Below are 22,948 nucleotides of genomic sequence, written 5' to 3' on the forward strand. Positions count from 1 at the left end.
ATCCCTGCCCAAGTCCGGTTTTTCCTTTTCTTCTTCTAGATATATTGCATGATTTTTGAATTTTACATTTGGCGAAAAATTGTTAAAAATATCAATTTTTTCTGGGCTATGCACATTACCCTTTGTTGATACGAATAGAGATAAAAACACTAACCAACCAACAAACCATCCAACCAACTAACCAACCAACCAACCCCCCACCCACCCCCACCCCCCAAAAAAGAAACTTTGAAGAAGAAAAAAAAGCACAAATGGCATCGACACAACCAAAATGCCAGCCAAAGCGACAGTACACTTGTCTGAAATTCTGACCCCTTATTTGCATAAAATATGACATAGGAAAGCTCCACACAGAAGAAAGAAACTCCGCAATTGATAATAAATAAAACAAGAAACAAACATCAAAACTGAAAGCCGGCCGCCATATTACACACATCAAGGATAACTGACTCCGATGAGCGGCGTACTGAGTAGACAAGCAGCAAAACATTGCGCCGGTTCTGACACCTCAGTTCATCTGTACTCCGCGCATCTTTTTGGTCACTGAGAAGGCAGTGTCACGCATACTGGTACTTTTGTCTGTTGTCTTGGCTGGTCGTCTCGTTCTCTGTCTCAAATTCAGGACACGTAATGGCCTTGAACAGAGAGTTACCGCCGGTGTCGGTATTTCCATACTGCCATCACGCTTGTCCTTGAAGAGAGAGGGAGAGAGAGAGAGTGGGGGGAGAGAGGGGGGTGGGAGAATGGGAGAGAAAGAGAGAAAAGCCCCCTCAGTCTCTGTCTCTCTCTGTCTCACACAGAATGCGAACTTTTTAACTGCATTTAGGCCACAGGCATCATTACAGTTGTATTGAGAGAGAGAAAGAGAGAGAGAGAGAGAATGAATGAATATGTATGTATGTATGTATGTGTGTATGTGCTTGTCGTCAGGACAGCAGAAGTGGCAACTGCTGTCCCGATTATATGGGCTAGAATTTCATTATAGTGGAGTCTTGCCCAAGTTGCATCATTCATTATCTCGGCCAAGAATGTGTTTGTTAGGAGAGTTGTCGTTGGGATGGTTCCCGAAGGCCAACTAGCCGGCCTCCAAGACTGCAGCACCAAGAGCCAGTACAATGTTGTCTCTGAGTTTGAGAGTCATAGTCCTTCAAAAAAGACTCAACTGTAAATGAATTCCCATTTTCGCGAAGAAACCATTGATCATACAGCTCTCTCTTTGCTGTTGGCCCAACTGTTAAGTTGATGCCAGTCTCCGATTTAAGCCGAGCCTTCCATATATATATATATATATAGAGAGAGAGAGAGAGAGAGAGACGAGCGTATGGCCACGCGCGCACTGTTCGCGTAAGCACACATACACACACACACACATACGCTCACACGCACGCACAAACATACACACAAACTTTCACACACACACACACACGCATCACACAAACTCACAGTATCTTACACGCACGCGCGCCGCGCGCGCGCGCACACACACACACTCACATACACACACACACACGCCCTAAAGGGAAAAGAAGAACGTCCAGTGTTATTTACCACACCACAGCGACCTTTTCTCCCAGTCATAATTAAGGTGCTGATACACCGCTCGTTAATTTTGCCTGACAGCCTGAAGCAACGCATAGCTAGCCACACAAGACTGTCTGCCGAGACAAGACGCCGTAGGAATATGCCAAAGGGTCGATATAATAATCATAATGGAAAACACTATTAAGTAATATTGTTACTGTTGTTGTTTTGGTTCTGACCTTGTTCGTCGCGGCTCGTCGCCATGGGGCTTAGCTGGTCTGTTTGTCATGTGACCTTGTATTCATGTTTTTGATGAGATTGGTTGGGGATGGGATACCAGTAAGCGGGTTGTTTGTGTGTCTGGTTTGTGTGGGTCTTCAGTGGTAGTGAGAGAGAGAGAGAGAGAGAGAGAGAGAGACGTGGGGAGGCTGTCTGGTGTCTAGACGGAATCCTTTCCACGTTTTGTCTTTGCCACTCACTTTCCGTTCCCTTTCCTGCACTTAGTTTGAACCTCTCTCCCCCTCCCCCCGCCATACCCGACCACCACCACCACCACCGTACCCTGCTCTCTCTCTGTCTGTGCGTTTGTGTTTGCTGGGGTGCGTCAATGCGTATGTGCTTGACACTATCTTGTCTGTGCGTTTGTGTTTGAGTACGTGAATGCGCATGTGCTCGAGATTGATCTAAACAACGGAATGTGGTAGACTTTGGTTTGGTTTGGTACAGACTGGTTTGTAAATTTACACCTTTGCTCATAGTTTGTATACTGCAGTTGTTTGTTTTTTTTTCAGTCGTTTTTCATTGTCCAAATTCACATTCAAGGCAAGTGCTCAGAAATATTTATCATAGTGGATATAATTATCAATTATAGAGTATGGACAGAACGATGTGCGTGGACATGTGATATTGCAACATAAACTTACGTACGCCCATGTGCACAAGAAATAGGTGTGTTTGTATGTGTGACAAATACATAGGCCAAGAAAGAAATGTCGGTGGAGAGAGAGAAAGAGAGAGAGAGAGAAAAAGCATCAGAAAGAAGAAGATAAACATCAAAATCATGACTAAAAAAGTAGTTTTATGAATATGTCACACTTTGTTTTATTATTCAATCGATAGCCATTTTACCTCGATTAAAAAGAAAGCATATCACACTAGAAACATTTAACTCAAGCAAACACACACATACAAAAACGATTTGTACAGGTACATATCATGCTATCGTCACATTTTCACGTCATACTGGCTATGTATGTTATGTACAGTTAAAGTCACAACGAAGCGCACGTCAGTGCACGCACGCACACACACATATACACACAGTTACATATCTATATGTACAGTATATGGCATAGGGACAGTGGAACAGTATAAAAACAACAACAAACATTCAACTTAATTACTTTTGACATAGAATGTAAAATCATCAGTCAATGTGAAAATTTCACACAGAAAGAAAAAAGTACATTTATACAGGTCAACCACATTTGTCACTGGACACAGAAATAGATAATATCCTTTATCACTTTAAAATTTCAACTGCTTTCCTTTGAAATGTTTACGTGCTTTTCTTGCTGTCGAAGACGAGAATTATTATTTTTCTATGCAGTCCTTTTTTTTCTCTTTTATCTCAGTCCTCTGCAGTCACCGCAAACAAACGGTGTGGGGTTCAAGCTGCCATTCCATTCCTTTTATCACTTTCCTCATAGATTAACTCATTAACACACACATGTAGTAAGCTTACACACTCTCTCACACACACAGAATAGGCTTATTCATACACATACACGCGCGTGAGCGGAGGGCGCGCACACACATAATCGTAATACACAGTGAAAGAGAAAAACATGTGGTCTCCTGCAGGTAAAGGGAGATAACACGAGAAAAGAGTGATATGTCGGGTCTGGAGATTTTGGTTATTTTCATCAATTTACAGGAAAAAAAAAAGAAGCACAAGCATGCATGCTCAAAGCAGTACTGATGTAAACTCTCACCGCAGTATGCTCTGTGAACTTGAGAGACAACTGTTTTCATTGTTTCTACAAAACATGGAAGTTTACTTTCATTTATCTTAGATAATATCTTAAAAGATACAACATTTGCACAACTGTGAAGATGAACTAAAGTGGAACGTCAACAAAAATGCTTCTAACGACTGTAATTTTTGACTGCAAAACAGCTTTGCTGAAGCACAAATGAATTGGAGAGAGAGAAAGAGGAAAAATCTAATTATCATAACGATCCAGTGGCACTGATAAACCTGACTAAACGATGTTCTTGTACTGTGTCATAAATCTCCTCCTCTCATACATATTCCGACATTCTTGTGCTGTGTCATAAGTTATTCTTTCTCTGATATCCTGTCTGAACAAAGCCAAAAGAACTGTTATCTGGAATCTTTTCCTTTTCATCAACCCGTATAAGTTCACAAGTTGAGTCAATCATCAACAGTTCACACTGGTCAGGTTATCTGCCTGCGTCAAGCAGAAGGCAATTACAAGTGCTGTGACTGAAAAGCATCCGCTTGTCCAAAGATAGCTTCAGGTAATTACGGTTTCATTTGACCTTCTTTATGAGTCGTTGAAGATACATATGTACATTCTGTTTTATGTCTAGAGAACTAAAGAGTGTGAGATCACGTTTCAGCTGAACAAGATTTTTTTTTTTTTAATCAGGAGTATGCTTTTTTGTTTTGAATAAATAAAAAGGCATATGATATGAAAATAAAAAAGGGAAGAAAAATATGACACCTACTCAAAGATCTGCGAGAAAATCGATGACTCCAGACGAAGGAATATTGGTTAGCTGTGTCTGTTTTGCCTCAGGTGTTTGAAGTAAATACAACGACTGTAGACAAAGGATATATTGTTTCAGCTGTATGTTTTGCCATGTATGTTTGGAAGTAAATACGCTGACTGCAGACAAAGGAATTTTCTATCAGCTATATCTGTGTTGCCTCAGGTGTTTAGGAGTTTCACAGAGGCACCGACATATACATGAACCCAGCTGCCCACATGTCTTTTCAGTCTTAATGTGGTTTGGAGGAAAAGAAGGAAGCATTTCTCCTTTTATTTTGCCTCTGTCAGATTTGTTGGGCGTGCACGGTTTTTTTCTTCTTTCTTTTTGTGTGTGTGTGTGTGTTTTGGACTTGTTTCCAATCTTTATTCTAGCTTTTCCCCCCATTTTTTTCTTTACTGCAGCGAAACCAACTTGGGTTATAGTAGAGATTTACAGGGTTTCATTTTCTTCCTCTGCAGTGTTCCTTCTGGAAGCCAAGACATATAGATAAAAAAAAACAACAACCCTGCATTTCTTATATGTCACACATCAGAATGAAATGGCCTCAAGCCAGTCATGTCACCACCACCAAGCCCCTTTGTTTCCTGTTAAAAAAAAAAAAAAAAGAAAAAAAAAAAGTGTCTTGTCTGTGCCGACTGCAGTTGTTCCTGAAGATCAAAACCAAGTACTAACACTTTGTGATGGAGGAGGGTCGAAATAGATCACCATCTGTGTCTTGACGTCAGCCAGAGCGAGAACATGAAACCACACCATAGTTTTTGTTGTTGGTTATTTTCCCTCCTGAGCTGTAGTCTTTGTTCAGGATGTGACGACTGGTGCGAGAATGTCACCAAGACTGGCAAGAGCGATGATGATGATGCTTGGACCGACCCGGCGCCAAACTGATGACGATGACGAACCTCATTGCATCAAAGGCGGCCCCATTGGGGTTGCAAGGCAGGAGGTTTTTGTAGGAAGCAGATGATTCTGCACAGATCAAAAATATAACATTTTAATTATAAATGTCAAGTTACTAGCAAAATATTTTGGTCGAAGAATCAGACATTATGATGTTTAAATGTCATTAAAGGTTTCTGCAATACTGACGAAAAAAAAAAAGATTTCGCTGTGCGTGAAATTAACAACTGGAGCAATAGGGAACTGAGTCGTTAAAAATACAGTAATACGGCCACCCCCACCTCTTCTACTTAAGTACACAAGCATTCAAATTCATTATCGTATCATAGTAACGAATGATTTGGCCCTGAGAACATAATTTCTGAATATCACATAGTTCAAACTGAATGAACTATCTAAAAAGATTTTTTAAAGCCATTTTTAATTAGGTCGGTTTCAAGAGTCTGCAAGTACAAACGAACTGTGTTAGATGACTGTTCGTGTCAGATGACTAACACTACGAATGCAGTTTATTCCAACAAGCACCAATTTATATATATCATTAATTAACTTACACTTATTTTTTGCTCCCTCCCCTCCCCCACTCATACGCACGCACACACACTCACACTCATAATCATGATCCAACAAATTCTCTATTAGTCTCCCCCCCCCCCCCCCCCCCCCCCAAAAAAAAATATCACTTTCCATCCATTGGCTTCTGAAGTGTGCAATCAGCAGCAATGTAGACCAGTTCTCCCACCATTTTCTCTCACAGACATTCCTGTTGTGGACCTCTCTTATTTTTCTTTGTTATGCTTCCACCCATTCCAATCATCTACCCAGTTTTCTTCCATGAATCCCTTAAACTGCTCAATTACCAAACCGAAGATCACAACGTACATTTACGTAGAATAGTGGACATGGAAAGAATGACTCTCTCTCATTCTGAGATTCTCTCTCTCTCTCACACACGCTCGCCTTCACATATCCATCCTTTAACGACACCCACCCACCTCCATCCATCTCATTTCCACAAGCACAGACCAGGCGCAGGCCTCAGTCTAGTCAGTCGTCTGGTAGAGCGACCACGGCGCTGAAGTTGTCTTCGTGGCCGACCACCGTGGTCTTCTTGTAGTGCTGGGCCACCGTCTCCTCCTCCTCGCTCGCTTCCCCGCTCTCTGGGTACTGCACCAGGACACAGCGGCACAGTTCCCACAGAGGGGTGGCGGTGCTGGTGGGAACCTGAGTTGCGTTGGGGGTTGCCACCAACGGTGGCAGCCCAGTTTCCGCCGGGCTCGGGGCGGCCCGCGCGGTGCCCTCGCGACCTTCCAGGACCTTGCGCAGCTTGTTGACGCTGTCCACCTGCAAAGCGATGTCATTGTTAGGGTATGACGTCATATGTTCCTTGGAAAGTGACGTCAAACTTAGTTGCGCGACAGTGTTTTTTTTTCTTTTTCTTTCTTTGCATGAGGATTATGTCAGTCATGTGCAGCCTGCAACGTGACGTCAATGTTCATGTGTAACGTTGTGTGTCTCTCTCTTAATTTCGTTCCCCCCTCCGCCAACTAAGTTACGTTAAAATTGTGTCAATAGTTAATTTGGTTATCTTTTTTTCCCCCCTTCTTTGACATTGTACAAACCACGTTGTCTAATTACAGAATCAGCCTAACTCTTGAGACGCGTGGCTTCGTTAGCCTGTGTACCGTCGTCATTATGGCTCGGGACATTCACAATTATTAGTCCGAAATTAATCTGAAAATGACGATTGTTTGTGTTACTTTCGTGTCGTTTCCTGTTTGGTGATCATGATGGTCATAATTATGGTGATTTATACTTTGCATTATCAAGTTCTGGTGTTAACGTCAACCACCTCCCCCCCCCCCCTTAACCCCCCCATACCTATCCCCACGATGACACAGAGAGAGAGAGAGAGAGAGATGCTATCAGATTCCTGAGCAAGCTGTCAGTCAAACAGCGGCTGTCGTGTTGGGGTTAGGACGGGGAATAGGGGACGGACGGCGGAAGAGGTGGTAAAGGTGTTGTTTTTCGCTGTTCTTTCTGACAAGAGAAATTCTTTGTGCGATCGACATTGTGATCAACATCTTTATGGGATCAACATGCGATCAACACTGGTTCAGATTAAACATTCAATTTGTGCGTGCAGATCTGTATGTGCGTAAGCCCGAGTGAGTCAGACTGTGTGTGTGTGTGTGTGTGTGTGTGTGTGTGTGTGAGCAGTAGTCGCAGTAGTGGTAGTAGTAGTTTGTGTGTGTGTGTGTGTGTGTGTGTGTGTGTGTGTGTGTGTGTGTGTGTGAGTGATTCCGTTACAAACTTCTTTCGGTCACCGATATTTCCATTTCCATCAAAAAGAATTGTTTATGCTAACTTGTAAACACGGGCCGGATTTAAAGTGTTGTTTGTCCAAATGCAGCCATCCCTGGTATCTATCATCCCGATTATCGGTATCTCCCAGGACACGTGGTTTTATGGCCTCAGTGGTAGGGACGCTGTCAGCTTCAGAACCAAACAACAGTACTGCCGTGACCGACATTAATTTCATTCCTCATGACACTCGATGACTTTGTTCTGTGTGTGTGTGTGTGTGTGTGTGTGTGTGTGTGCGTGCGTGCGTACGTACGTGAGTGAGTGTGTGTGTGTGTGTGTGTACGTGTGTACGCAAACGCGCATGCGTGTGTGCATGCGTGTCCGCATGTTTGTGTCAGTGTGGTTCGTGGCCTGTGCCGTGGATGACCATGAATACTGAGCCCCCTCCCCCCCCCTCCCCCCTTCTGTGGTTCACAACAGCCCACCCTATTAGTGCGTAGAAGTTTCGGATCACTGGCCGTCCTTGTACTTTGTTACACCAAGTTCACTGTTCTTCCCGCAGTTCTGGCCTCGCCCAAGCCTCGGTTAAAATAAAGGATACGGGACTAGTTGCACAGGAGGAAAAGTGTGTTTTGGACGCATAAAATAACAACAAAGAAAGAAACCTTTTAAGTGTCGCAGACAAATTGTGAAATAAACAGAAGACTTGCATAGGAAGTCCAGGCCCACAAAAAAAAAAAAAAAAAAAGCAAAAAGAAAAAGCCAAAAAAAAAAAAAAAAAAAAAAAGCCACAAGAACGACCTTGGCTGTGTTATTTAGGCTGCGCAAATAGGAAAGCGGTGTTAGTAAAGGGGGGGCTGTCACCAGCTGAACTCTATTGCACGCAGTTCGTGTCGGACTAATAATTAGGCCATTCTAAATTAAAACATGACAGCGGCTTTGTTCTCGACTAAAACCTCAAGGAGCGCGCTCGCGCGCGTGTATGAAAATGTGCATGCGCGTGCATGAGCGAAAACACACGCGTGCGTTTGGCTGCATATCAATTAATAAAAATACTACTAGAAATAAAAAGCGAACAGTTGCACCATTTTATGGCATCAGTAAGAAGTCGATTTTTGCAACAGGTTAATTCGCGCACCTCACTCTTTTATGTCATCGACCGACTTTACCCATCCTTCCCTAATCCATTCCCACCTCCACCCCTTTCCTTCTATCTCTGCAGCTCCACACACACACACCTTCCTTGCCAACGCTGACAACAAAAGCACGTGGCAATGTTTACACGACGACCGAGTTTAACCCCCACGGCTTCGCCTCATGAATATTCAGCAGCAGCGAGCCCGGGCTGGTTGCGGGGGGCTCGGAGCGTGCACGTGTTGCCGTCGCAGAGACAGGAAAGCCAGACAACTGTCTGTTCACAAGCGTACGGGCGGTTTGCACGATGGACGTTGTGGGTTATACGGGAAGTGGGTGACGTGTGTGTGTGTGTGCATGACTGCAGTGCACGACATTCGTGCAAATGCGACTTTGAAAAGTATGCAAAGTCGAGAGCTCCGCCTGCACAGCAAGCTCAGAGCTAGAGCCTCGGCTGACGAGCAAAGCGGGTGGGGTGGACGCTCGGAACAGGACGTGGTGTCGACCCGCGGTACACGTGAACGGGTGCCAACTGCACTCGTGCTGCTCGGGGTCAAGGGGATGGGGCGAATCTGGGGCAGCTGCCTGGGTCAAAGGTTGCTGCAATTTGTCTTCATTTTGCATTATTTATTTATTCTGTGCATGTGTGTATACGGTTTACTCAGAATGCTCCGACGAAGAATGTCTACAAATATTGCGCACGTGTTGGTGCTATGTGCAGTGCACAGCACTGTGCTTTCGTTTATACAGCCACCGTCCCTAACACCTGCAAATATCCCTGCACACACGTCAGTGCGCTCGCGCACACGTGCACGCATCTATTTATTTATGCATGTGCAAACACAAACTTTCACTACCCACTCATTCATTCACACACTCGTTAACGCATGAACTGACATCGCTTGCATGCACACAATGAACTTGTACCCACAGCAAACACGCTCAGCATCGATGCTGCGGCAATCAAAATCACGAGCTAACATTCACGACATAAAAAAAGAAGGTGATAATCACTTAAGTCGGTGCATGACTGATCAAACAAGTAGATAGTAAGGACGACGACCATGACTGAGCGTGGTATGCAACTGGTACAGTAGAAAATGATATTCTTACTTTCTATGCTGGGAAGCTTTAATTGTGAACATACCGTCATATAGCTTAATTTAATATGGACATGTAGCCTGGTAATACACAGCCACCGAGCTCCACATAATTACAGGCCTATAATGGCCTGTTAAACAAGCCTCGTGGTTGGCCTATACGGTGACGGCTTGTGTCAGTTACCGTTATTAACTTGCAGCTGATGCAAGACTTGTGAACTGTAATAGATGGTATACATTTATCTCCATACTCATGAATGTGTATGTGTGAGCGAGCGAGCGAGCGAGAGAGCCGAGAGCGTATGTATATGCGTGTGTGCAGTCCCGGCTGTGCATGTGCGTCAGTGAGTGCAATCGCGTCAATGCTCGAGCATGTTACGGCTGTCATTAAACAGCAAGAAAGTCATGTTAGAAAGTTACACACATACAAGGAAAAGTTCTTACCAATATCTATCCCATTTTCTGTATAACATAAAGCAAGTATTGCAGATATCGTGGAAATTCAATGGTCAGTACTCGTTGTAGTCGTCAGTTATTTGAGCCGCAAACTGTTAAATATTTTGACAAATGCAAACTGTTTAAATAAATAATTATGTACAAAATGTAAACAGATTATGGGTGTAAAAGGACTGGACTAAGATCTGGGATAGCTTATCAGTCTTGACATTTAAACAATATGTCAACTATTTGTGTAATCAAAACGTCAGTCATCAAGACTGAGCACGCGCGATAGCCCAGTTGAATCTGCATTACGGACAAAACCACCGGCGTTGCCATGAAAAAACGAAAAATGCCATACATACATGGGAAACAAACAAGTGATCTCAGTCTATATGATACAAAACGCAAGCATATACAAGCATGCTCGGTTATACACTCTGTGACATATATACATACTCATCTCCGCGCGTGCAGCGCCATCACACACACACACAAACAGACACACACACACCGAAGCCAGAGACAGAGAGAACTTATCACGCAAAGTAGTTTCTCTTGGGAAGCAGTTCAGACCAGCCACATCAAGATATACTTATTATATATATATATATATATATAGAGAGAGAGAGAGAGAGCGGGGGCGTGGGAGAGGGAGGGGGTTATTTTAGCAGTGGATACTTAAACAGCGCGGGTTGCATGTTGCCGAAACAAACTAGGTAAACGTTAAGTGAAGGAAGAAAAAAAAGTGGACCCATATATTCTGTGCCCCCGACCTACTGACACACAGACTGAGATACACCTGAGAGTTCCCAACGAACTCTTGTCATACAATGTGTGTTCATTCACACACAGTGGCAAGGCTGGTGCATGTTTGCACAAGTCCCTATCGCTGACATTTTCGTAATACCAGTACTTTAACACGAGTGGGATATCCCACACGATGTCAGTACAGGTCGGGTGGACACTCGCACTACCTGTAACATCGACCACAAAATCTGAAAGACAAAACACTGATCGACAAACTAACGACCTGTGCCTGAGATGGTTCACAAAAATTTCTGTCTCAAGCACTTGAAAAGAAAAAAAAAAAAAGCGTTGACTCAACTGTTGACGTATACACATACACATTGGCACACACATACGCGCGCGCACACACACGCGCGCACGCACACACGCATACTCACACGCGTACACACTATACTACTCAACAACAATGATATTTTAAATATGACATTTCTCTGGATTATTTAATCTCAAGTGCCAGTCAATGATTAATTAACACGCACTTTGGGAGCACATATTGAAGACGTGCTTGCGTTTTTCGAGAAAAAACAACTGTTTAACAATGCCTGGGAACGACTGCAGTTTAGCGCACACGGTTACCAAACAAACTTACGCGCCGGAAACTATTTGCGCACGTGAGAAATGTAACACTTATGTCGGTAATTTTAGGCAGCGGCTGCAAACTGGTATAATTATATTTATAGTGTAGAGTCTACAACACTACAGTTGTAGTTGCCTACAGTTCTTCGCATGCCCTGTGTTGAGTCAAACGTGTATTTCTCGTTAACACGCTGACCCACACAACGATATTTGGTCCACACCCAACCTACCCTTCCTCTCCCCATCTATAACCCTCCACCTCCACCTCCCCAACCACACGCCTCATCCCTGCCACATACACAAATTCAGTCACAACAATCACACTCAAAAAAACGTTCTGTCTGCGATTACATCATGTAAATGAATGGATAATGCGAAAGAGAAAGCAAGCGAGGACACAATCATGAGAGAGAGAGAGAGAGAGAGAGAGAGAGAGAGCTGATTCACTGATTAGTCATAGAGTACAGTCATCCTAGCTTTTATCAGTTTTATCCGTTTCTTTCTATTATCAGTGCAGATTAAAATTTAAAAAAAGTTATGTCATCAGAAAGGAATAGAGACCGTGATACACACACGTGCGCGTGCGCCTTCACTCACACACAAATGCACACACTCACATTCAGAGAAAGAGACAGGGAGGGAAAGTTTACATCACCTCGATGACACATTCAGGACATCCATACCAGAAAGAACAGTTGATGGAAGGAAAGGGGTTATGCGAGTGAGAGAGAGAGAGAGAGAGAGAGAGAGAGAGAGAGAAGCACAGATGAGTGGACTAATGATGAGTGTATGCACGAACCTTGATTAGACGAATCTGATACTCGTGGCAGAAGGCTTCGATCAGGGTCCGTTCAATAATGCCCGATACGTCATCGGGCCCCGACACTGGCATGACGCACATCATGACGTTGAACGGGTCACTGATGACGTCAGACACATGACACAAATCAGTTTCAGAGGCATGTTTAAAAAAAAAAAAAAGGGGGGGGGGGGGGGGGGGGAAGAAGAAAGAAAAAGAACAGAAAAGAAACACAGAATGAGAGAGAGACACACACACACAAACACACACACACTGACACACCGTGTGGATCTGACGCATCGCATAACTGCAGTCAAAAGAAAAAATACAAAAGGTTTGCAGCATGTTGAGCACTGCAGCTGTTTAGTTTCTGTACTGGTCGATGACCTCGCGTTCTTTGCCGTCAGTGACTGCGCGCACACGCGCGTGTGCGTGTCCGCGTTTGAGTGTACGTGTGCATGCGCGCGTGTGTGTGAACTTAAAGTGCGTGCGTGCTTCGTAATGTACTGTAGCGTTAATTAATGACATGTGGGTATGCGTAATATGAGAGAAACAAAGAAGATAAGTAGAGCACGGAGAGAGAGAGAGAGAGAGAGACAGACAGACAAACGAGAGAAAGAGAGCATGTACGAGCCCGCGCATGCTCGCTAAGTGTTACATCAGTAGCACATTGCACAACAAGTACGTAGTGATTACCTGTGTGTGCATACGTGTTTGTGTACACGTGCCCGTGCGTGCGTGTAGTGGTACGTGTGTGTGTGTGTGCGTGTGTGTGTGTGTGTGTGTGTGCGCGCGCGCGAGGGCGCGTGCTTGTGTGCGTGCAATACTCACATCTCTAAGAGCTGCGCGCATTCCATCACCCCACAGCGTAGCCTGCCCTGCTCCTGGGCCTGCCACACGGCCTCCCTCAGGGCCAGTCCTATGGCAAGGCTCTCCTGTCTGCACCAACAGGCAAACATTGCATTGGTCACACCGGCACTGACTGACCAACAAACACACTGTGTCCATGGCCCTTACTACGACAGACACGAGGCACAGAGTGATCGCACACAGCGTGCGGGCAGACACCTCACGCCCCCACACACTCACCCCCCCCTGTGTGTGGATGCATGCGGGCCGCCCACACCCTACACTGACGCATACTCCAGCACATAAACACACACATACACTGTGTATGCATATGTGTGTGTGTGTGTGTGTGTGTGTGTGTGTATGATATATATTAATGCAAAGGTCTATATCACAGACAAAAAGCACATGAGACAGTCGCCACCACCACCCTCACTCCCGCGTCCACACACACACGTACACGCTTGCACGCACACACATGTCAAACAGATCGCCAGTCGATGGGTGCGGTGGTCGAACGGTAGAGAGCGCTGGATTCTCGCGCGTGAGTGTCCTGAGTTCGAATCCCTGTTTCGGCGCACCTGCTGAGTTATGGGCGGAGAATTCTCTGATCTCACGGGCCAATATAATGGACAGACCTGCCCGCCTCAACCCCCTTCGCGTGTATACACATGCAGAGGATCATATACGCACGTTGAATACGTAATTCATGTCTGCGTTCGTTATGGAAACAAGAACATAGCCAGCATGCAACTCGCATAAAAACGGAATACCATGACTGCCTACATGGGTAAAAACGGCCATACACGTAACAGCCCACTCGTATAATTATAGGTGTGAATGTGAGAGTTGCAGACCACGAACGCAAAAGATCCGGCTTCACATATGGAGGAAAAAAAAAGGTGAAAAATCCAGTCCCAATGCATCTCTTTATAAACGACTTTTTTGAGACTGAAGAAAAATGGCCAGTATCTTTTTTTTTAATTTTAAAGTTTTTTGTTTGTTTTTTTTTTTTTTTTATTCCCTCCCAAACACCTCCCACGTCTATAAAAAGAAAAAAAAAACAACTTTCGTCTCGTCCTGTGACATTATTCTCCTCCTCCGCCGCCGATTTTTTTATATTTTTTTTTTAAAACTCTATAAACGTTTTCTTCTGCATGTCTCAACCATCTTTCCCCGACATTAATCATGAAAAAAATACAGAATGCATGGGGCAGTGGGCGGGGGCGGGGGTGTTGGCAGTGGTCTATTAGCCATCTCAGTTAAATGTCGCTTCCCTCAGCAGCATACTGATTCCTCGCTAATGTCCTCCCAAGGGTAACTCCCACACGCTCGTTCTATTCCAACGTCGGCACGACAGCTCATAAATTTGGTGCTTTTCTTCACCACCCTCTCCCTCTATTTTTTCTTTTTGCTTTTTCAGTCTTCTGTTAAAAATGTTGGGATTTTTGGGGTTTTTTTTTTATGTACTGGGATTTCCCCGGCCCTTGTCGCCGATTAAGCGGCTCTTGATTCACATGAAGAGGTTGGATGTGTGTGTGTGTGTGTGTGTGTGTGTGTGTGTGTGTGTGTGTGAGTGAGTGAGTGAGTGAGTGAGAGAGAGAGACGGTTTGTGCGAGAGAGAGAGAGAGAGAGAGAGAGAGAGAGAGAGAGAGAGAATTATGCATGCATGTGATTCTATACATGTATTATGTCTGTGTGTTTTGTCAGAAAGATAGAGACGGATTGGTGACTTCAAGGAGCATGCTCCCTGCTCCAAAGTAGACAGACCATGCGGTCTCTCGCACGCAGCCCTGCTGCATTCGGGTTCTGAACTGAATAGATCGATACAAAAATCTTCTCTTGTAATCTGTGCTTCGGTGATCGATAGTAGGCTTTTGCGGGAGTGAAAGTAGACGCGTAGGCATGTGAACGGCAACTGCACTGGTTCAGCTGAAGAATCCTACATGGTCCGACTTTTTTGTTTCAGCTCAAGAATTCTACGTGCTCAGACGTTTTTGTTGTGCTTTTGTTCTAATATGTTCCTCCAAGTTGAGGACGCCTTCTCAGGGATGCTGTGTCTGTTCTTTCTTTCTGTTTTCCTTTTTTCTTCTTCTTTTCTTTTCGTTCTTTGGTCAGTGCAGTTCTAGTTATTCTTCTAAGTCGCTGTCTTTCTTGTCAGTAGTAAGCCCAAGCTCGTGAATGTGTGTGTGTGTGTGTGTGTGTGTGCGCGCGCGCGTGCGTGCGTGTGTGTGTATATGTGCGCGTGGGTGTGTGGAGAAGAGAAAGAGTCGAGGAAGCACATATCTGTGTCGAACGATGGCTCTGTGACCATGGATAAACCCACCCAGCCCTGTTCTGACTGACAAGCGGGGATCAGCTGCCAGTCTTCAGGGGGGTGCCAACACTGGCTGATGCACGCATGTATACATAATTCGCTCCTCGGATCGATCCAGGGAGAGAAGAAACCTTTTTCCAGGGTTTTCCCTTCACGCCTCGCCCTCGCGTGATGTGTCTGTGGCAAATAGAAACATTATATATATATATATATATATATATATATATGTGTGTGTGTGTGTGTGTGTGTGTGTGTGTGTGTGTGTGTGTGTGTATCTGCAGTTTTCTGCTCCCTCTGTCCCCCCCCACCCCCTTCTCTCTCCCTCTTCACAGATAATAACTTTAATTCGAACAAAAGAATCCACATGCACCGCGGCAGGCCTATGTTTTGGTTCGTGTATGTGCGCATCTTTTGGATTTTGTGTACATGCATTGTGAATCAGTGTGATTTATCGCTATTCTTTTATAGTATGTAAAGGATGCACAGCATGTGTACGTGTTTGCTAGTCTCTGTGTGCACGCGCGGGTATGTGCACTGTATGTTGCGTGTGACTGACAAGTTGTATCCTTTTGAATGAATGTATGTCGAATGAAAGAGAGTCTCTACACACATACACACACACACACATTAACTCACACACAAACAAGAAAGAGAGAATCCCCCCCCCCCCCAAGTCTCATGCATACATTCACACACATGCGTATACACTGGCACTATACGGGTGCAAGCACACACACACACACACACACACACACACGGTACCACGTTACTCATAAACTTGGCGGCCGAAACCACCGACTGAAACCGGTAAGGTTTTATTATGCCAAACAGTTCTGGTCGTCAAAACACATCATATGAGCCGATCGTGCGGGCACGCGTTATTTGTTGTGACCAAAATGAGGTATTTCTCTCTCTCTCTCTCTGTGTCTCTCTCACACACACACACCTTGTGCAAATCCACTTAAAGTAAAACCTTCTCACGGAGTGTTAGAAGGTTAAAGATGTACTCATTGCTTAAAAAAAAAAAAAAAAAAAAAAAATCGAAATCGTTACTTTGTCCCACATTCATTTATCAGTTTGACTTGAACCACTAAAAGGACGACACGTATGAATATTTACAATATGCAAATTTGTAACGGTTTCGCGCGCGTGACTCCGGCACCCGAAAATACCTGCAGAGGGTGTATCACGAATCGCAAGCGCTCCGCTGGAGGGTGGGGGAGGACTGAGGAGGAGGAGGAGGAGGAGCGAGGTCCCAGAATAGGGATTGCTCGCAGTTTGACTCATGACTGGCATGTGGGTGAGTCACGTTTGTCAGTCATGAGGCCCGAGGGTTGAAAGGATGGGGAGAAGGAGAGAAGGGGGAGCGACGGAGAGAGAGAGAGAGAGAGAGAGAGAGAGAGAGTGTGTGTGTGTGTGTGTGTGTGAGATAGATGGATAGAGAGAGAGAGTGTGTGTGTGTGTGCACGGTGTGTGTGTGAGAGACAGATAGAGAGAGAGAGAGAGAGATGCACACACAAAGAGAGAGAAAGAGAGAGAGAGAGAGAGAGAGAGAGAGAGAGAGAATTTTGTGCAGGGTTTTCAACAGCTCTTGACACTACACTGACTCTTAAGCTCCTATCAACAAGTCCGTGCAGACTTCTGCTGCATTCTCAGTTCACTCCACACTCCCTATCAAAGAGGGCATTATATATACGGACTTAGTTTGATGAATCACTTTCAAGAGATCACGCTTTCGGAAATTATAAACAATTTAAAAGAACGGATAAATAAAGTGCGCACACACAAACACACACACACACACACGACCCTGACTCGGAACTCGAAAGCACGCACGCACATGCTGATACTGACACTCCGAGTCACACGCGCGCACTCACACGGCACGCGCACACCGAATACCACATACCAGCGCCCGCACACACAGACACACACATGCACTGGCATACTACACACACGCACGCACTGACACACATACTACAGACACTCACACACACATACACACACGCGCGCGCCCAAACCCTGAGTCAATGCTTCCGCATTCAAACCAATTTCCTTAGTTCAGGTTTCTGATGTTTTATGTCATGTATACCTATCAGAGCTCCGGGTTACCTCCACTTTCATTCATATCAACGTGTGGGGATCCGTCCATCCTTGGAATTCGACGGAAATTCCCAAGATTCCAGGCAGACCGGCCTTTGCACTTTGGCCTCTTTCATTCGCAGGTGCTACACAACGCCAGTATCAATTACTTCAGCCGACCAGGGAATTTTTGTCTGGGAAGTTGTTTCTTTTGTGATTTTTTCCCTTCAGTTCTATATTCTTAAATTTTATTACTATTTTTATTTCTAAAGAAGTCAAGTTAACATCGAATGGATGCGCTGGCCGTCTGTGTGTCTGACAGTTTCTCTCGGCAATCGCTTTCTGTCAGGTTGTTAATATGTGCGCTTTATTTCCGCCGGAGTCTTTTAACTCACTCAGTACGGCCAGTCCTCTCTTCTCCTCTACACAGACCCCTCGGATGTCCAGTAGGTGTCTCAATGACCCAACCTTTAGCTTCCGTCGTCAGAATTGTGGTATTCTTTGTCAACATTCACCTCTTCAGTATTGGAGCCTTCCGCTTGCAATATTTTGATGATGGTAATTGGGGTGAAACGCTGTTAACGTCGTCTCTTTCGCCGTTCGTATGGAGAGAGTTAATGTCTTTACATTTGCCGCGTGATAGTGTGTGTGTGTGTGTGTGTGTGTGTGTGTGTGTGTGTGTGTGTGTGTGTGTGTGTGTGTGTGTCATGTGTGTGTGTGTGTGTGTGTGTGTCGGTGTGTGTGTGTGTGTGTGTGTGTGTGTGTGTGTGTGTGCGCGCGCGTGCGCGTGCGTGTGTGTGTAAGATGGGTTTTGTGTTAGAACTTGACCAGACTTCAATGTCACGTCAATCTCACACTTTCTCCACGTCGGTTTGTTTGCCGGCCGTCACAAGTGCATTTGAAATTACCTTGCTCTCCCACACGGCATTCCCCTCCTTCCTTCTTCCCGGACAATTCTGCATTTCAGGCACATCAGTGTAACTTGCAATATTTATGCCCACCGAGATCTTCACAACAGGCAGCTTATTCTATTTTTATCTCGGATGTCTCGCAGAGGTTAAACGGCCCCCCCCATCTCCCAAAACCATCCGGCTGTCAAGTTATGAATGGGAAAATCTGACTCTTGTGCAAAAGTGTATCAGTGTGTCAGCTAACAAGATCTCGGCTAGCGTTTTACAACTTATATCGAACAACAAGACTTTCAGCTCCGTCTGCATGACAGTATATATGTGCTGTTTTGTTATCTTAATGGTATCGAGTCGGAATAATAAAGGCATATTTTAAGGTCTGGTAGGAAGGAAATGCGAAATGTGGTACTGATGGTGCAAACAGATAGACCTGGTTTGCATCAGTTTGACATGTTACAGTATTATGACACCAAAATGAAATGTGTGTGTGTGGGTGGGGGGATGGGGGTGGGGGTGGGCCGGCCGGTGCAGCATGCGTATGTGCGTGTGTGTATGTGTGCGTTTGCGCGCGGATGATGTGCATTATATATGTGTGTGCACGCATATGTATGCACGGCATGCGTGTGTTCCGGTTTCACGTCTATTCACATTTCGGTGTGCATTTGTGCGCTTGCGCGCATATGTGCATTATATATGTGTGGTTGCACGCATATCATTGTGTATGCGTGCGCGTGTTCGGTTTAGCGTCCATCAGTTCACATCGTGCGCGGCGATTTTGGACGAAGCGCGTGCATGTATGTCAGTGTGCATGTATCAGTGCGTGTGTTGGTGCGTGCGTGTGCTGGAGGCGGAGGCAGCAGGAGGATGATAACGGATACGGATAGTCCAGCCTTTCCTTTTTGACCGAAACAAGCCAAAGGGCAAACACACCGACCGGCCCAGTCAGTCAGTCAGGTTCCCTCGGTCTCAGGTGAGCCAGGTTGGCTGTGTGAGATTTTGGCACAGTCATGGTCGGGACTTTTTTTTCTTTTTTTTTTCCCCTCTCTCTCTCTCTCTCCCCTTTCTATTCTGCCCCTTGCAACCTAGCAAGCTCAGTGGCCGCGATCTCCTCTGACGTCACAACGTCACGAGTCAAACCCGTATCAGGCGGGCACGCTACCACGGCAGTCTATGGTGTGTGTGTGTGTGTGTGTGTGTACATGCATGCACTGGACTGGGCGGGGAGAGGGAGGGTGGAAGATGTTTGCCGATTTGAGCATTCGGAAAAATAAGAAAAAAGGTGGAGTGTAGCGGTGTCAAACTTGAGGCCTGTTTGTTGGACGAGAAGCGTTCTGTATCGATAGTGTACCGTTACTTTTTATGTAAGTGTTTTGCAACAACGAAAGATATTGCAGCAGCGGGACTTATGTTAGTTTTGAATTCTGATGCATAGGCCGACACGCTGTATGATACAAATTAAGTAGTACAGTATGCAGACCACTGATGCACGATTTTTTCATCAGTGAGTGTGGATCATAGGTTCTGCATCAGTGTAAGTTTTCAGTGCTACCTCTGTGACTTTGACAAGAACAAAGAACCTAGATCATTTGCACACCTTAACAACCTGTCCATCTGAGTCACCGGCTGGCAACCGTTCAGTTCCTGCAAAATATAGCTCAGTGCACCAATACAGAAAACGAGACATTTCTTCCAATACCTCACCCATAAAATCAAGGGCAGGAAAATATTTAGGACAAGATAACTGAACACAAAAAGAATAAAATGTGTCCAACTCACTGATCCAGGGTGGGTTGCATGCTGTTGCAACAAGCGCTCTCTTCGCAGTCAGTCAGGGTCATGTCTTCAGATCGTTGAAAAACTGCAGACTCTCGGTAAATTTGCTATCACTGACACTGGTGCAAGATGCACACGAACCACAAAAACTTTGATCAGACTTCCGAAGGCGGGTAACTCACTAACGCACTCGTTCCGTAGTGTCGTCTGCTTCACTGCCAGCTGGTCAAATGACGCATTCATTCAACGCGTGCAACCTTTTCTTCGTGCTTCCTCTGATTGGCTGAGAAGGGAAACAACGTCATGAATATTAAGCAAACTATCTCTCCACGTCACTGTAATCGGCAGTTTTCGTGAATCGCCGGGAGGTCTGTCATGAATATTAAAATCAGTATGCCTCGTGCAGCGGTGATCGGTAGTTTCCGTGATTTGTCGGAAGAAATGTGGGTTGTTTTGGAACCGAGATGTTTCATAAATCATCATGATTTCACTCCTTGGGTTTCGTTTCAAAAGGTGCAAAGACAATTGATGGACACGGTTGTCAAACACTGAAGAGCATGTAATTGAGGAAGCTCCCCCCCTTCCTCCCCCCGCTAGCTAGAACATAATTCATTGACAGAAGTACTGAAGATTTACACACACACACACACACACACACACACACACACAATCATAGTGAAATCTGTAAACAGGAATTAGGTTCATGGGACGGGAAGGCAGTGATAGGACACTGAGGTGCGGATAAGGCTACTCCCAGAAGTATGCAGCATCATTTCTAATTACATTTCAGTGCAGGTTCCCATGCACACATGCCGCACAAACACACACACACACACACACGCACGTACACGCACGCACGCGCGCGCGCGCGCACACACACACACACACATAATCGCCTACTTTCGGCACATAAAGAGCCGGAGAGAACCGGACAGACGGACACACACACACACACACACACACACACACACACACACACAGGCACTGACACTGACACACACACACACAAAGGTGTGTAAAGAAAATATACAGTTTCATAATACTGACATCTCAGTATGGCTTCGCCGATTGTGTGTCAAACTTTGTCACAGGCTATGTGCTCTGCGGCCTTTAGCTATCGGTATGCATGCCGCGTGTGTGTATGTCAGTGAGTGCCTGCGTGCGTATGCCGGTGTGCACCAGCGTGCGTGTGTATACCTCCAGTTATATTTGCATGTGTTTGTGCATACTTTTTGCAATGCGTACCGCAGTGTGCGCGAGAATGTGAGTGTAGTGTAATGTAGTGTATGAGTGTGTGCGTGCGTGCGCGCGCGCGCGCGCGTGTGTGTGTGTGTGTGTGTGTGTGTGTGTGTGCCAGTGTGTGTGTATTTGTGTGTGTGTGTGTTTGTGCGTGTGTGTGTGTTTGTGTGTCAGTGTGTGTCAGTGTGTGCCGGTGTGTGTGTGTGTGTGTGTGTGTGTGTGTGTGTGTGTGTGTGTGTGCCTACGTCGCCGTTTGTGCTTGTGTATGCGCTCCGGCGTGTGTGAATGTGTGCTAGAGACTCTGTGTGTGTGTGTGTGTGTGTGTGTGTGTGTGTGTGTGTGTTTGCGCGCACGCGGCGTGCGCACTACGACATGTTTGGCAGTACTAAAAACATCATGACCCGCATCAGTACTGCCTTTGGCAGCACAATATGGGGAACTAATGGAACCTTAGTAAAATGTCACCGGACATAGTCATGCGCACTCACTGACCGTCCGGTCCCCACGGCACCTGTGACCTGAGTTGACTCTAGCCAGCGGGGTCACAAACAAGTTATCGTTTGAGATAAACTCGTTGCTGAGGTAAGAAGAGTACGGCGGCTTAAAAGAAAAGAAAAGAAAAGACGGAAAAGAAAATGGAGTTCGAAGAGAAGCAGTAATGTTATGCCACGACGAACGTGAACGCAATGCATATGCACGTGACGGTGGCAGTATAGGGGTTAAGGGTTTCATCATGCTTTTTCTTCACCTGGTGTCGATAACACTACAGGTAACATGATGAAACCACATCCCATTATTGCCGCAGAACCATTTTCTCGGTCGGCGTCAGTATACGGTTGTCGCGGGTTACCTGTATCACGGGCCTTATCATGGTGAAGAATGAATGAAGGTACGATCGCGGATTGCCATGGTCAGGACCGGTTTTAAACTTAGCGAAACGAGTGTTCATTTGACGGAGTGCACTACAAACGATTATGCATCCATTGTCGAACATCCTCAGGTTGTGTGTGAATGAGCTGTGTCACACCGGCACACTCACACACAACGCACAGACAGACAGACACTGGCAGACAGACAGACAGACACACACACACTGATACGCACGCACACACAAACACACACACAGACGCACGCACGCGCGCGCGCACACACACTCACACACACACACACACACACACCACCAACAACGTTTGATTGAATGAATGACGTTCTCCAAGTCAGTTCAGTGCCGCACGGACCAAATCGGGTGAAGTAACGAACCCACTTCTGGACAGAGGTCAAGCCCGGCCACACCCCCTGCAACTCACACCCCACGACCTCCAGGGGATGGGGGTCACACAGAAGAAAGAGACTGATCGAGGTGAAGGTCACAACAGGTCATCAGCTTGTGTGTGTGTGT

General features: G+C 45.5%; 1 protein-coding gene across 1 annotated transcript; it reads right to left on the bottom strand.

The window, feature by feature from the left end:
• Positions 1 to 2,602: 2,602 nt before the first annotated feature.
• Positions 2,603 to 20,539, bottom strand: LOC143280642 (growth arrest and DNA damage-inducible protein GADD45 alpha-like). The gene is made up of 5 exons (XM_076585368.1): positions 20,314 to 20,539; positions 13,213 to 13,320; positions 12,382 to 12,502; positions 6,213 to 6,561; positions 2,603 to 5,286 (listed from the first exon to the last, which is right to left on the bottom strand). The coding sequence occupies exons 1-4, from the start codon at positions 20,373 to 20,375 to the stop codon at positions 6,265 to 6,267; spliced, it is 588 nt and encodes a 195-aa protein (XP_076441483.1). The 5' UTR covers positions 20,376 to 20,539; the 3' UTR covers positions 2,603 to 5,286; positions 6,213 to 6,264.
• Between the last annotated feature and the right edge of the window lie 2,409 nt (positions 20,540 to 22,948).

The sequence above is a fragment of the Babylonia areolata genome, chromosome 3 (genome assembly GCF_041734735.1).
Source record: "Babylonia areolata isolate BAREFJ2019XMU chromosome 3, ASM4173473v1, whole genome shotgun sequence".
NCBI classification, from domain to species: Eukaryota; Metazoa; Mollusca; class Gastropoda; order Neogastropoda; family Buccinidae; genus Babylonia; species Babylonia areolata.